This window comes from Psammomys obesus, unplaced genomic scaffold (genome assembly GCF_907164565.1).
Source record: "Psammomys obesus unplaced genomic scaffold, mPsaObe1.curated_primary_1811, whole genome shotgun sequence".
NCBI lineage: Eukaryota > Metazoa > Chordata > Mammalia > Rodentia > Muridae > Psammomys > Psammomys obesus.
Genome location: NW_026596443.1, coordinates 853450 through 868962, shown reverse-complemented (window position 1 = coordinate 868962; position 15513 = coordinate 853450). Strand labels below are relative to the sequence as shown.

The following is a 15513-nucleotide window of genomic DNA, read 5'->3' as shown; positions in this document are numbered from 1 at the left end:
ATACAGGTGGTACCAGACATACATGCAGGCAAAACACCCATACAAATCAAGTAAAAATAAATCTTTTTTTTTTTTAAGGAAATAAAAGTGAAAGCAAGACAGATGGTTACTGCATGTTTGAGGGAGAGAGTGGAGCAAGACATTCAGGGGTGGACTTGAGTTCTAGACATGTTGCAGCCACTTGAGAAGTTCATCTCCGGTGGCTATGCTGCTTAGTGCATGTCCAGGTGGCATCTTAATGGAAGGGGGCAATGGCTATCACAAGGGTGAGTGTATGAGTACTCCTTCTCCTGCAGCTCTGGCCCCCGACTTCAGGCAGAACCCTGTGAGGCGGCTGATCCCTGCAGCCCGAGGAGGAGAGATCAGCATCCCATGCCAGCCTCGTGCAGCTCCAAAAGCTACTATACTTTGGAGCAAGGGTACTGAGATTTTGGGGAACAGTACCAGGTATGTTCTATGTGCCACAGCAGAGATGGCTTCCTGTAGGCCAGTGCCCTTCCCATGGTTTATCCTTGGGTTGACCAGAACTTTTCTGTCCTTGCTGCAGAGTGACAGTAACTTTGGATGGTACCTTGATTATCAGAAACATCAGTCGATCGGATGAAGGCAAATATACCTGCTTTGCTGAGAATTTCATGGGCAAAGCCAACAGTACTGGAATCCTGTCTGTACGTGGTAAGGACTATGGTCTATCTAGACCCCTAGTCAGCTGGGGTGTTGTTCTGCCAGCCATCTGCTCTTGGCTCCATATAGTTCTGCTTCCAAGGCTACCTCAGAACTCAAGTTTCTCTTGCTTTCGCCCCTGGCCAGCCTCCAGAATCTGGCTGCTCATATGCATTGGGGTACAGGACAGAGCCTCTCCCCTGCCTGGGACTTTCTCATCCTTCTACAGCTATTGCTGTTTTACTTTGTAGATGCAACCAAGATCACTCTAGCTCCTTCGAGTGCTGACATCAATGTGGGTGATAACCTGACCCTACAGTGCCATGCCTCCCATGACCCCACTATGGACCTCACATTCACCTGGACCCTGGATGATTTCCCCATTGACTTTGATAAGTCTGGAGGTCACTACCGGAGGGCCAGTGTGGTAAGTTTTAGTTAGGGTTCTAGTGCTGTGAAGAGACACCATGACCAAGGCAACTCTTACACAAGAAAGCATTTAATTGGGGCTGGCTTATAGTTTCAGAGGTTTAGTCCATTATCATCATGGTGGGAAATATGGCAGTGTGCAGGCAGATAAGGTACTGGAGAAGTTGCTGAGAGTTCTACATCTTGGTCTGCAGGCAGCAGAAGGAGACTGTGCATAGACTGAACATCGGAGACCTTGAAGCCCACCCCACAGTGACACAGGTCCTCCCACAAGGCCACACCTTCCAATAGTGCCACTTCCTATGGGCCAAGCATTCAAACACAAGAGTCTATGGAGCCATTCCTGTTCAGACCACCACACCCCATACTTTTCCCTTACCCCAGATAAGACAGGGTACCTGAGATGTCCTCAGCCACCACCACCTTCAGCCTCTCCAAAGTTCTCCCTAACCCTCAGGCCATGCCCAGCAAGCTCATCCTAGGATAGCAGCCATCTTTTCAGCATCCACTCAAGGACCACCCTTCTAAGTTAGAATCAAGTTTTAGCATTCCAAGTGCCCCAGGAGATTCTCTCCACCACTGTCCCTCTCTTCCAGTGCAAATGCCATCATTAACTTGGCCCATGCAAACTATCTATATGACACACTTTGTTTTTCATTGCTACCAAGTAGCTGATTCTTTCCATTGAACAGAAAGGAGAACTATGGCTCAGAGGGTATAGATGCCACACAGCCAGGGAATCCAGGCTCTGTTTTATCTTGTGGCTTTCTCCTGACTCATCACATTCTGTTTCCTGTGCACAGAAAGAGACCATTGGGGACCTGACTGTCGTGAATGCCCAGCTACGCCATGGAGGGAAGTACACGTGCATGGCCCAGACAGTGGTGGATGGTGCATCCAAGGAAGCCACAGTCCTGGTCCGAGGTGATGGGAGGCATCCATTGCAGTTCCTGGAAAGGCTCTAGGCGGCTTGCCTCCCCTCCCTGAAAGCTGACAGAAGCCACAGAGATAGACACATCTGTTTAGTACCTGCATGGTTCCTCGTGGGTCCTAAATGAGTAGACTGTTTCTTCTGAAGCCATACTTTAGAAAGAAAATATACCCTAAACACCCCCAAAGACTTTGCCTCATGCACTCAGGAGTTCCAGGTTCAGTGTGGAGAAATCTATGCACCCCTCTCTGGACAGCCTCTGTGAACCTCCAAGTCACTACCCATCACTACCCTTAACTCTCCTCTGTCCCCATCCTCTAACCTCCCACCCAATCTTTCCTGCCCTCTGTTGCCCCATCTAGATACTGAGCCAGTCCAGGCTGGGTCTAGATAAAACTGACTCAAATTGGGCGCTCACTTCTGACCCAGTGCGCTCTGCCTCTTGGTACAGGTCCTCCAGGTCCCCCAGGAGGCTTGGTGGTGAGAGACATTGGAGACACCACTGTTCAGCTTAGCTGGAGTCGTGGCTTTGACAATCACAGCCCCATTGCCAAGTACATGGTGCAAGCTCGTACTCCACCCTCAGGGAAGTGGAAGCAGGTTCGAACCAGTAAGTATGAGGCCCCACTTGCATAAGTACTGTGTGCACAGCAGCAGATGAAGTCAGAGGGTCCAGGGCTAAGGCTTCAAAGAGAAGTAAGTTTTTGTTCTCTTATCTCCTAGGCAGGCAGGAAAGCATTCATAGCCAGGAGGGTAATGAGAGGGCGGAGGAGGCATTTGGTCTGTTCCTTGAGGCCTTGAAGGATTGTTGCTAAAGAATGGCAGCATGCTCAACATGTGTGGAATGAGGAGCACAGGGCATTGGCAAAGACCCTGAGGCATAGGAGCTTATTAGCTGTTCAATCAAAGAGTAATTGAGGGCTCAGTGGATGGTAGTACCAAGGTGAGGATAGAATACAAAGGTAACACAGGCCCAGAACCTGCCCTCATCCTGGCAATAAATGGGTGCTAGCCACTGACCCCCGGGGCCTTTCAGATCCTGTGAACATTGAGGGCAATGCCGAGACTGCCCAGGTGCTGGGCCTCATGCCTTGGATGGACTATGAGTTTCGGGTTTCAGCCAGCAACATCTTGGGCACTGGGGAGCCCAGCGGGCCCTCCAGCAGAATCCGGACTAAGGAAGCAGGTAAGTGTCTGGGATTCTAAAGAGAACTCTTAGCAGAGGGAGTCCCAGCAGTGGGACAGGAACAAAATCCCAATCTGTTTACCAGGCTCTGGTGAACTGGGGGCGGGGGTGGGGAGTGGGGAGTTGGGGGGCAATGTGAGATTAGAGGCAAGGCTGCTGCTTGGACAAACTGCCTGATCCAAGCAAGGTGTGCCCTTTCAGCAAAGTGTGGCCTTGCTGAAAAGGCACACCCACAGGCAGATCTGTAATCATTGTTTTGGCCTAGTATTTAAAAACAGGAAAACTGACTTGAACAAGGGAAGAAGGGTCCCACTGGGAGAGCCTGACCTTGAAGCTAGGACAAGAAAGAACCTTGAGTTCATTTTTTTAAGTGTGCACAAACTACAGAAATCAGCTAAAGAGGAAGGTGTCTGTGTGCATGTGTATATACACTTGTGTGGACATGTACACAGGTGCTGTGCAGGGGGCTAGAGAGGGAACCAGACTCCAGGACCTGTTTGGCTGCTCTCTATGGAGCAGGAGGAATCATAATCTGCCTGTGACCCTCAGTGAAGGCACATGTGTGTGAGAGACAAAGTAGGAGAGAATGTGAGGAGAGAACCAGGAAGGGACACAGACATGGACGACATCTGCTCAGAGGCACCTGCTGTGCCCTGAATTCCCAAGGGAGGACCTGGGATCATGGTCGGGAGGCTGTCCCCTTCCTTCCATCCAGCCAGACCTGCGCTTGGGTAAGGTCTACCTCCATGTCTCCTGTAAACACGTTCTCCTACCTGCTCTGGGCTGACTCTCAGGCTCTGGAATCAATCAACAATTTAGTCCAGCATCCATCTAGAGTAGGAAACACAGAGGGTATGCTTTCTGACTGAACTTCTTAGGGTTGTGGGGTGAGAGGGGTCTCTTTGATTCTAGCAGCTCAGAAACTGTTGAGCACAGACAAGTACAATGCAAAGGGACAATAACGCTCTTTAAAAGTGTAAGAGCAGAGGTCACATTCTAGTTGGCCTGTGCGTTACTTGTAAGAACTTGGACCAGTTGCTTAACTGCTCTGGACCTCTGGCTTTCTGTGTTGGGAATGCCTTCTTCAGGGGATCAAATACAAAGCCCCATAATCAACAACATAAAACTTGGAGCACCCGGTGCTCTGCAGAAATACTTGGGCCCCAACCCTCTGTGGGCTGGCAGAGGCCATCATTCTGTTTATCAGTCTTGTTTAATACTAAAGACAGGGAGATTAAATATACCTCAAAAGGGAGGGAGGGAGGGAGGAAGGAAGGAAGGAAGGAAGGAAGGAAGAAAGAAAGAAAGAAAGAAAGAAAGAAAGAAAGAAAGAAAGAAAGGAAAATAATAGCAAAATACCTCGGAATACCCCCTAACAAAATTCATTTTTGTTGTTTGCATTAGCTGCCATTCAAGGTTCTTTATTCCCATCAACTTAAGCAAGCTGGAGTTGGTCTCTGATTTAGCTAAGCCAACAGCGATGAGGACAACATACAGGAGTAGCCACTACATGCTGACTGGCCTCTCGTTTAAATTCTTTGTCTCTGACAAAGTGAAATGAGAAGACAGAAAGAGTAGAATCAGGCTTCAGAAAAGTTAAGTAGCTTGTTCAAGGAAGCACAGAAAAGGTGGGAATTGGCCTGACTCTGAACCCATGCACAGAACGACTGTGGAAAGATAAATTGGAATGCCACACCCAAGATGCTCTCCACACACAGGCTGGGGGCTTTTTTCCCACTTGCTGCCCACTAACATGACACATCTATGTTCCTTGGCCCTAACAGTCCCATCAGTGGCTCCATCAGGACTCAGTGGAGGGGGCGGGGCCCCTGGAGAGCTCATCATCAACTGGACTGTAAGTGGGTAGGGACAGAGAAGCAGGCAAGTGTCTTGCCTCTCATGCCTCTCAGGCATGCCCCTTCCCCCACCCTCCTAGTCTGTCTCCAGACACACACAATGGCAGCAGCACAAAGGACCACTGAAGTCTCACTTAGAAGCTTCCCACCCTCCCTTCCTCTCCCCACATACCTGTTGCCTCACTAAACCCTTGAGGAGGCACATGCATCCAGGGCCACTCCTCTGGGTGAAGACTGGGTGGAGCCAGATGGGTGGGCAGGGACACATACCCATGACCCCTGGCCCATGCCATGCTCTTGCCCTCAGCCCATGTCACGGGAGTACCAGAATGGAGATGGCTTCGGCTACCTGCTGTCCTTCCGCAGGCAAGGCAGCTCCAGTTGGCAGACGGCCCGGGTGCCTGGTGCCGATGCCCAGTACTTCGTCTACAGCAATGACAGCATCGAACCCTACACACCTTTTGAAGTCAAGATCCGAAGCTACAATCGCCAGGGGGATGGGCCTGAGAGCCTCACTGCACTAGTACACTCAGCAGAGGAAGGTGGGCTGTGTGGCTTGGGGCCGGTCCACCTTGACTCCCTGTCACGGGGAAGGAGAAGGGGGGACCTATGGGAGGAGAAGCAAGCCTGTGGTGCACTTGGAATCCCCTGGGCTTCATCCTTTGTATTGGGCCCTGGGGGTTCCCCAAATCCTAAGCGCAGACAGTCTTAGTCAGGGTTATTCTGTGGGACACAGAGGTGTCTCAGGAATGTATGCCCATTCTTTATTGGTCCCCAGAGCCCAGGGTGGCCCCTGCCAAGGTCTGGGCCAAAGGGTCCACATCCTCAGAGATGAACGTGAGCTGGGAGCCTGTGCAACAAGACATGAATGGCATTCTCCTGGGGTATGAGGTGAGCAACAACTGGGTCCAGAAAGAGGCAGGGCTAGGCTTTCAAGAGAAGGTGGGAACACCTAACACTTATTAGTCATTCCTCCTGGGGTCACTTATTCCTCAGCAAGAGGGTCATGAGGGAAAGGGGAGCCTGGTAGTAGAGGCACATGTCTTTAATCCCAATACTCAGGGAGGCAGAGGCAGGCAGATTTTGGTGAGTTTGAGGCCAGCCTGGTCTACAGAATGAGTTCCAGGATAGCCAGGGCTACACAGAGAAACCCTGTCTCAGAAAACACAAAACAAAACAAAGCAAAGCAAAGCAAAACAAAACAAAAAACAGGTCCAATAATGCCAGGGAGCCATCAGGCTGATTTTAGCACAATAGGTTAGACAGACGGCTGGGAGAAGACAGTTCCACTCTTGGCCCTTGATTGAAGAATATTTAAGGTCTGATATTCCACTGGTGAGTGGATCTGTGTTTATTGAGCACTGAAGGTAGAACTACTTCACAAGCAAAAAGCATGCATTTCATGTCCCAACAGATGCTCCAAGAGAGCCTGTGAGTGCATGAGATAAACACTGTTGAAAGCTGGCGTCCAGGGTCTGCAGATGTGGGAAGCAGAGGCAGCCTCAGGTCTGCAGTGGACCGTGGCACTCTGTTGGTACTAGAATGAGCTTTCTGGGCCAAAGTGATACGGGGGAGCTTTGGAAGGCTTGAAGGTGTCTATAGTCTGGTCCTTTCTCATCCCTGTTCATCTCTCCACTAGCCACCTACTTCTTTCATCCCATGTACTAAACACCTTCCTTGGACTAGACACTGTCGAATGCTTACAGATGCAGGGGCTCATCGTCACGTGACTCTGCTTGATGGATTACATGGCCTAGTGTGCAGATTATCAAACTAGAGTCTACCACGGGACCAGCCTAGGTTGGAGAGAAGCGTGGGGACTGGGTAGATAAGAGCTTTGCCATACACTTTAACATATCCTGCCCCTTTTAGATTCGCTACTGGAAAGCAGGGGACAAAGAGGCAGCTGCTGACCGAGTGAGGACGGCAGGGCTAGACACTAGTGCCCAAGTCACCGGCCTGCACCCCAACACCAAGTACCATGTAACTGTGAGGGCCTACAACCGGGCCGGCACTGGACCAGCCAGCCCTTCAGCTGATGCTATGACCATGAAGCCCCGTGAGTGTCTGCCAGGGAGGAGGAAGGGCACGTGCCATGGGGTAGGCATGTGTAGGGCCTCTGTTTATCCAGCAAGATGTTTATTCCTGCGATATGGTCTGCACTGGGCAGAAGCAAGTCAGTGGACCTACTGAAATATGGCAGTAGAGTCACAGCCTCTCCCTTCTCCAACTTCGGGATTTTCATGGTGACAAGTTCTGAGAATTCCTGCTATCTGGGCAGGCTCAGGGTGAGGGGTGGCCCTGGAAGCATATGGCAATGTCTCCAATCCTCCCCTCCCCTGACAGCGCCACGGCGACCTCCCGGCAACATCTCCTGGACTTTCTCAAGCTCCAGTCTCAGCCTTAAGTGGGACCCTGTGGTTCCTCTCCGAAATGAATCAACAGTCACCGGCTACAAGGTAAGAAAGGGACATACAGACAAGCCATCTTTTTAGTGGTCATGGGGAGCTGCAATCTCTAGCGGAAGGAGCGGAGAAACAGGACTGTGGCATCTGGGGCTAGGAGAGAAACGAAGCGCAGGTGCTCTGCATAGCTCATGGTTGAGATGATAAAAACAGGACCATGGTGCAGCTGCAGAAAGGTCATGTCAGTGATGGGCTGGAAGTCTGACAAGACAGTGTAGCTGCTTGCACATTTACCTCCCGCCAATGCAAAGCTTGGCCAACGAGAAACTGAAGGAGGCATGGAGGCAAAGCTTCAAGGGTCCAGGAAGCTGTACTTGGAAACTTCTATCCCACAGATGCTGTACCAGAATGACTTGAACCCAACTCCTACACTCCACCTCACCAGCAAGAACTGGATAGAAATCCCAGTACCCGAAGACATTGGCCATGCCCTGGTACAGATCCGAACCACAGGGCCTGGAGGGGATGGCATCCCAGCAGAAGTCCACATCGTGAGAAATGGAGGTACCATCCCTCCCCCTGCCTTTCTACCCTTCAGCAGTATTGGTCCCCCAGATTGTCCCCAGAATCCAATTCTAAGCTAGACTCCCAAGGAGAAAGGACAAGGAAGGCAAGGATGAGTAGTACCCATGCCACTGTCCCATGCTAGAACCACCCCAAGACATGGGAGTTTATGGAATCCAAGGGGCTGGAGACCAGGACAAAGGCCCTGGCCAATGCTGTGTAAGGCCAAAAAAGACAAGATCTAAAGGCTCAAGAGAGTTCTGGGTTCCAGTGGGAGGGTGGGGCTGGGGGGGGGTGCTCACTCAGTCACACAATTTCTGCTGCTGGTTTCAGGCACAAGTATGATGGTGGAAAATGCAGCAGTCCGCCCTGCCCATCCTGGCCCCATGTTCTCCTGCACGGTGATACTGATGCTCATTGGCTGCCAGAAGCTCTGATCTTAGCACTGCCTGCCACACCCATGCTGGACACCCACTCTAACGGACACAGTGGCTGGCCACAGCCCCCCTTCAGCGCCAAGGTGGTCTAACACTATGCCTGAGAGTGGTTGGCCTAGACACCAACTCCCAACAGTACCCTTTACGTAGGAGGTAGGATATTTCTATTCTGCCACAGGAGAGAACCATACAAGGAATTTTTCTTTAAATCAAGAGGCATTGGGCAGTGACTTCCATAACACTAGGCTCAATGCCTGGACCCACTGGGGTACTGAAGAGAAGAAACAGGCCTTTGGACCAAAGGTATTTAATATACATCTTCAGATCAAGCCTCTGGGGCCATATGTGGGCACTGCCATCTGACATCAGAGTGCCAGGCCCAGCAGGAACATGGGCAGCAGTGGGCTGAAAATATGGGGTATCAATTTCCCTCTATGAAGCAGAGGGACTTCTAGTCCTCGCTGGACAAGCAGCACAGCATGGTCCTGGCATGGTCTTCCACGGCTCTCTGGCAGTCCTACCTGCTCGGTAGTCAAGAACTAGGCTCCAGGCTAGTTGACTGGGGATAGAGGCTCAAAAGGGTTGAGAGGCTATGACACCTGATGGAAAAATAGGGCACCAGCCCAAGGCCCATTCACCATCCTGGTGGCACTGCCCTCTCAACCAGCACTGCCAACCCAAACCCTGTCACCCTCCAGATGGAATGACAGACTGACAGAGCCACTTCAGGTGGCTACGTGACTAAAGGGCTTGTTTTGAGGAGTTGTCTCACCCCATCAAGATGCCTCCTTCACGGCCCCCCAGGGTATGGGAAGATTCCAGCTGAGTGCCACTCCTCCCTTCAGCTCTGCTGCAGACCTATGGCTGCCCCCACCTCCCATAACTTCAGGCCTGGGAACCAGCCCTCAACACAGCATCCATTCTTTGACCTGGGATGGAAGGGCCAGCATCAATGTGGCCATGCCTGCTTCCAGGAATACCTTCCATTACCTGGCTATGCCTGCTCCCCAAACTGCCTTGAGTCCCCAGAAGAAAAAAGGGGTTAATAAAGGGGGCAGGCTACCTTGAATTTGGGGTACATTACCAGTGACAGACCAGACTGCCAGAGGTGAAAAAGCCTTATAGCTTGACTTACCCACACCCTGCACTTAACAGATGAGGAAATGGAGGTCCAGAAAGGGTTGGGACTTCATAGGGTCATATGGTCTGTAAGTGACAAGGCTTGGCCAAGCACCAGAGTCTCCTCTCCACCTGTGGGAGGCACTATGGAGGAAGAAGGCATGGTGCTGAGCAGTCACAGCCTGGTCACTAAAGATGGCCTCTGGAGGATGAGGCCTGTGCTTCAGGAGGTTCAGACTGGTGAGAAGATCAGCATGGGTGAGCCCAGTCCAAGGCACAGGTGGATCCAGAGTCATCAGCCTGAGGCAAGGCTCCTGCTAGGAACTCAGCAAGTGGTGCTGGCTGGAAGCCTCTCAGGCCCTCTCTTTTCTTCAAGAAAAGAGGCCAAGGCAAGGACAGAGTTCAGAGAGACCTGGACCTTGTGGCAGCACGAGCAGAAGACCCCAGTCTCCACTCCCTAGGCCTATGAAAGCAGCAAGTAGATGCCTCAAGAGGCACTTGTCCTGCTTTCTGTTCCATGGCCTGTTTCTGTAGTTTACAGTTAGAGCTCTATTTTGTTATGGTTTTTTAAACTCTAAGCCCTGCTCTGTTTTCCTGGGCAGGTTTATGTTAGTATTTACCCACCACAGTTTTTAAAAGATGTACACTTGCACACCTTCTCCCTCCTACCCCTAGCTAAGGACTGCTTCCCTGGAGCTGATCAAGTCCCCCTTTCTCCTGCTCCCAGCACCTCACATACAAAGGTGCTAGGGGCTCAGCCATGTGATCATTCTCCATCACAGGGACCCATGAGTTGGTCTAGCATCCCTCCCCATCCCATGCTGGCTGGAATTTGGCTCGGGCCTAGACCCGGAAAACCCTAGCTAGCCCTAGAAAGGGGCAAAGGAAAGAAACCTTCCAAGGCTTCCATATTTCTCGCTGCCTTGCGCTGCAGGAGGGGTGCTGGATAAGTGGGTAGGTATCTAGTGGCTGGGCAGTGTGAGCTAGCTGGACTGGCACTGGACTAGGGAGGTGGGAGGCTACAGCCCCTAAGCTTTTCTTCTACCAAGGTCCATGAAAAGCAGGTAAGCTGCTGGGAGACCCAAGAGGAGGAAAACCTTGGCCATGTGCAGGTAGAATTTGTTTGGGGGGGGGGTGGAGCTGGGCCAGCAGCTTGGGGCTTCAAATAGAGTATTAGCTAAGGTGTAAGGAGACCACAGGTGACTCATCAACATGTGAGCTTGTAAATGGAAAAGCCTCTTGCTGAGGAAACTGGGACTTTAACTGGCTTGGTAGAGAGGGCTAGATTAAATGGCTTCTCAAGAGTCCCTCCCTGGCCCAGGGACCTCTTGACTTTTGTGCAGGCTGGGGAAGCTGGTGGACTGGCTCCTGCTATGGTCCTGACAGAGATTCCATCCGTTTACACTAAACCAGATGAGATAAAAAGGACAGCCACAAACAAGTACTCTGCCTAGGCTAAGACAGAGCTGCCTGCAGATAGCTCTTGAGGGACTGGGAAGTGCCCTCTGTTTTGTCCATACAAGTGCCAGCACACTGAGCTCTCTGCTCATTGCCATCTGATGGTGCAGATGAGAGTGGTTTTGCATCCAGTGCAGCAGGTAACCCTGGCAGTAGGGGAGCAGTGAGATGGGAGAGGAATGAGAGCCCTGACAAAGAACAGGGGAGAATGAAGCCAAGATCAGAAAAGCCTTAAGGAAGGGGCAAGGGGACTTCTTTTGAGTAACCTTTGAGGAATTTCAAGACTTCTTGTGGATGCTGGTTAAGTGAAGCCCACTTGAGGGAATGGGGAGGTGCTGTCCAGAGTTGAGATCTTAGAATCAAAATGCCTGCCACAGGAAAGCCTTAGAGGTACCATCTGCTATGGTCCCTGCAGCTTACAAAAGCCATCAATTCTGAACAAGCCACCACAGAACAGCCCTTATAAACTAGTGCCTTTCCCAAAGCCAGCCTAGCCTGTACACTAGCCAAGAGCTCCATGTGGCTAGTGAAGCTTTCCTCCGCTATGCCTTTCCCAGCAACAGAGGCACCTTTTCTTTTCCTAGTGTCACAAGAGCCAATGGGACTCCTGCATGTCAGGAGTCCTCATACCTGTTACTAGTTCAAGTATGGTGTTTTATCTTGCTAGCTGAGACCAAACACGGCCAGGGAATCTCCAGATGGAATTAAGAGGAACCCTAAAGGACTTGAAGTTCACTGGAAACAGTGCTGGTAGCTGGGGGTGGGGTGTGCCTCTTGAACCTATATATATATATATAATATGGTCACAGGCTTTGGGAAAGCAGGGCATTAAAGAAAAACTGGAGAGGGCAAGAAAAATGGGTCAAACAGCTTTGTTCAGAGCCCCAAGTAGCCTCAGAAGCCTAGGGTCCTTAGGTTCTTTAGAGGAGACTCAACCTGCCTTGGCACCAGATACCTCCAACTTAGCCCCCATTTCAGAGCCTGCATAGCTCTGAGCTCAGGGCTTCACTGGACCACAGATGACAGCTGTTCAAATGCAGCTCCTCCTCCCCAGCCCACTGTTCGCTCTTGTTATTTATTGACTCTGGTAGCAAGCAGTTCTTAAATAAAGATGTTTTTTCAACCTGCCCAGGCAGCTGGCAGGAGCTGCGATCCTCACCTCACTGAAGCGTTCCTCTCGGGCCTGTTTTGTGACCAGTACATCTACCCTTCATATGGCCAACTCTGAGGAAGCTGTTCACGGTCCATACTGCCTGTCACCCCGAGGAAAAAGACAGGCCCGGGGGACTTGCAGGCAGGTAGCAGCAGATCACAGCTGGCATCCAGAGCAGGTTTCACCTAATGGTGGTCAACACTCTGGGGGGGTGGGAGGAGGTGGAGTCACTTCCAGATCCCCTGATTTCAATACATTTAAAGTGTTGACTCCCTGGTCCCAAAGGCAAGTCCCCTCCATGAAAAGCTCAATGAGCCCAACTAGTAAGGAGGTGACTATTGCCTCTGTTGTTCAATCAGGATGGCCCAAAAACATGGCACTCCCGGTCAGTTTCCAGCCTTGGCACTCTCATGTGAAACATATCAGACTTTCATCATAGGTAAGCATGCACAAGGATATACACAGGCAGTCCAGGTTGGATTTTTCAGTGTCAAGTGAGTAGGACACCATTCTGTGTCCCAGTGTGTATGTTTTAAAGATTTGTTTATTATGTATACAGTGTTCTGCTTGCATGTGTGCCTGCAGGCCAGAAGAGGGCACAGATCTTATTATAGATGGTTATAAGCCACAATGTGGTTGCTGGGAATTGAACTCAGAACCTTTGGAAGAACAGTCAATACTCTTAACCTCTAAGCCATCTCTCCAGCCCCTTGTTTTATTTTGTTATTATTGTTTTGAGGAAGGAAAGGAAGGGGAATGTAGAGGCTCTCCATTCAATGCTTAGCTTTCCAACCAGAGCCTTTCCAGCATGACAGGTGGTTCACACAGACTTTAGTCAGCCATCCTCTCTTTCACTGTCCCAGGGCAGTTCTATGCACAGGACACAGGGAACTGAACTGAGGGGCCTTGCTGCTGAACCAGAGCCATGCAGATGCCAAGCAGGATCTTGCCAAGTTGCTGAGGTTGGCCATGAACACACTGTGTAGCCTAGACTAGCCTTGAATATAGAATTTTTCTGCTTCAGTCTCCAGGATAACAGGGATTACAGGAATATGTAATTGACCATGTCCAGTCAGAACTAAGTTAGTCTTTCCAGGATCCATCTGAAAGTCTTTTGTTCGCTTCTCTGCTCAACTGCTTCAAATCCCGAGTCAAAATTCAGGATGCCAAGACACAGAGAGAAGGCTATGAACCAAGGCTATCCACCTCAAGCTTGACTACCAGCCAGCAGCAGAGTGCTGGAAAAGTGTCAATGTTTGGTCCTCGGTGGCTTCTGCCCGACAGAATGTGAACCAGGACCCTTCAGCCTGTTACCGAGTTCCCTGCATACAGATTCCTCCACAAACCTCTACAGTGAGCTATCCCTGAACAGCTCAGCAAACAGCCTAGGACTGAATGGCATGACATTCCCCAAATCCAAAACTTCAGTTTATAGAACAGCTGACCCTAAGGGATCTCCCTGGGCCCTCACATCTTTGACCTGTGTCAAAGATGAGACTTGCTTTATCATATGCTTGACACCAGAAGAGGGCCTTGACACACAAGCGTCAACCTCCTGGTGTGACACAGTAGGGCTCTTCTCAAAATGCTGAACAGTCATTCCTCATGAACCTAATCACAAGGACAAGGCAAGTCCAGGTTGTGGGACAACATCTAAAAAAGTTGGACAAGCCTGACTCTTCAGTGTAACTATGTCATGAGAAACATGAGGAATTTGCCAAGAGACTGAAGAGAAACACCACCAAGTGCAGCACTGGATTAAAATTACACTAAAAAGCTTTTAAAGGATTAGTAATAAGAAAATGAACAGAAGCCAGATATAAGACTGGCTACTGTTTGTTTTTTGGGGTGTGATAAAGGCACATGGCAATTCAGGACAAAGCTCAGCTGGCAAAGTGCTGCACAGACATGAGGACATAAAAAGCTAAGTATGGAGATGCAGTCATGTAATCTCAACACTGGGGAGGCAGAGGCAGACAGATTCCTAAGGCTCACTAGCCAGCCAGCCTAGCCTTATCTGTGAGGCCCTTGTCCCAGAAAAAGACCTGTCTCAAAAACAAAACCAAACATAGTGGATACCACCAGAGGAACAGAAAGCAAGGTTGATCTCTGGCCCTTGGCTTCCACACACATGCACCCACATACATGTACACATGCCCACACCCATACACACACAAGGGTGAGGGGATAGTCATGTTTGTGCCTAGTTTTCATACGATTCCACAAAATCAATATACATCTAGAAGAATTCTGGTAAAGCTATGATGAATCTGGACAGGCTATGGGTGGTGTGGTGAGATGTTTCTGAAAAGATAAGCATTTGAATACTTGCTTCCAAGTTGGTGGCTGTTTGGGTAGGATGGGTGTGACCTTCCTAGAGGAAGTATGTCACTGAGGAGGTGAGGTTTGAGGTTTTTCTCTGCCACCTGCTTGCAGCTTGAGAGCTGAGCTCTCAGCTGTTGCTTCATCCCCCTGCTGCCAGCTCCCTCTACCATCATGAACTCTGTTCCCCTTGAACTGTAAACCCCATAAACCCCATATAAACTTTTTCTGTAAGTTGTCTTTTTCACGGTGATTTATCACAGAAATAGACATGGAACTAATGTAGGTGGTCACTAAAGTTAAAAGGAAACACTAGTCATCCTTTGGTCAAAATTTGAACTGTATTAGCATCTCTGGGTTGAGGCTCAAGAATCTTAGTTTTCAAAGCATCTAGGTGATTCTAGAACAGCTAAGGAAAAGGAGCGTGGAGCCTCTCCTTTTCTGCCACTCCTGCAGCTACAGAAAAGGAGAAATGCTATCCTGTTGTTAGCTGGCACTCAAGAGCCTTTTCCCAAAGGTTCCATAAGCCAATTACCCCAGACTCTTTCTGAATGACCCTTGAGAGGCTCAAGACTGGATTTCCTAAGGAGAAATGAACATAGCAGTCCTACCTTGGGGATCTCAGCAGCTGTTAAGAAGCCAGCACACTTGACCTTTCCAGGAACACAAACCCCAGGTACAGATAATGCAAAAAGGAGGAGCAAGACAAAGGACTGTTTGCAGTGATTAGGGGCTCATGTTTTGCCGGACATTCGATTTAATACTGAACTCAGAGGGTCATCTAGGGAGGACAGGGAGTGCAGAGAATCTATCAGCACTAAAGACTGCTGTGTAAGTTTGAGTGGGATGTCATTGCTAACAGCCCTTACAACAGAGACACACACAAAGCAAACACACAATGCATGGTCTAGGAAACCCAAAGAAAAGGAAAGCCAGGACAACTATGAAACAATTTCTACATGTGAGAAATTTTACATAGGCTGCCATACA

At 50.0% G+C, this 15513-nt stretch overlaps 1 protein-coding gene across 1 annotated transcript in view; it reads left to right on the top strand.

Annotated features, from left to right (window-relative positions):
• The window catches only part of Cntn2 (contactin 2), a 29393-nt gene extending 17193 nt beyond the window's left edge, over nt 1–12200 (top strand). The window contains exons 11-23 of the mRNA XM_055598164.1: nt 297–447; nt 548–675; nt 915–1090; nt 1896–2016; nt 2475–2633; nt 3060–3209; nt 4994–5064; nt 5373–5607; nt 5844–5956; nt 6938–7124; nt 7412–7524; nt 7866–8034; nt 8368–12200. Of these exons, the coding sequence (XP_055454139.1) occupies nt 297–447; nt 548–675; nt 915–1090; nt 1896–2016; nt 2475–2633; nt 3060–3209; nt 4994–5064; nt 5373–5607; nt 5844–5956; nt 6938–7124; nt 7412–7524; nt 7866–8034; nt 8368–8471 (1877 nt within the window). The 3' untranslated portion in view covers nt 8472–12200. The remainder of the gene's footprint in view (nt 1–296; nt 448–547; nt 676–914; nt 1091–1895; nt 2017–2474; nt 2634–3059; nt 3210–4993; nt 5065–5372; nt 5608–5843; nt 5957–6937; nt 7125–7411; nt 7525–7865; nt 8035–8367) is intronic.
• Nucleotides 12201–15513: the final 3313 nt, after the last annotated feature.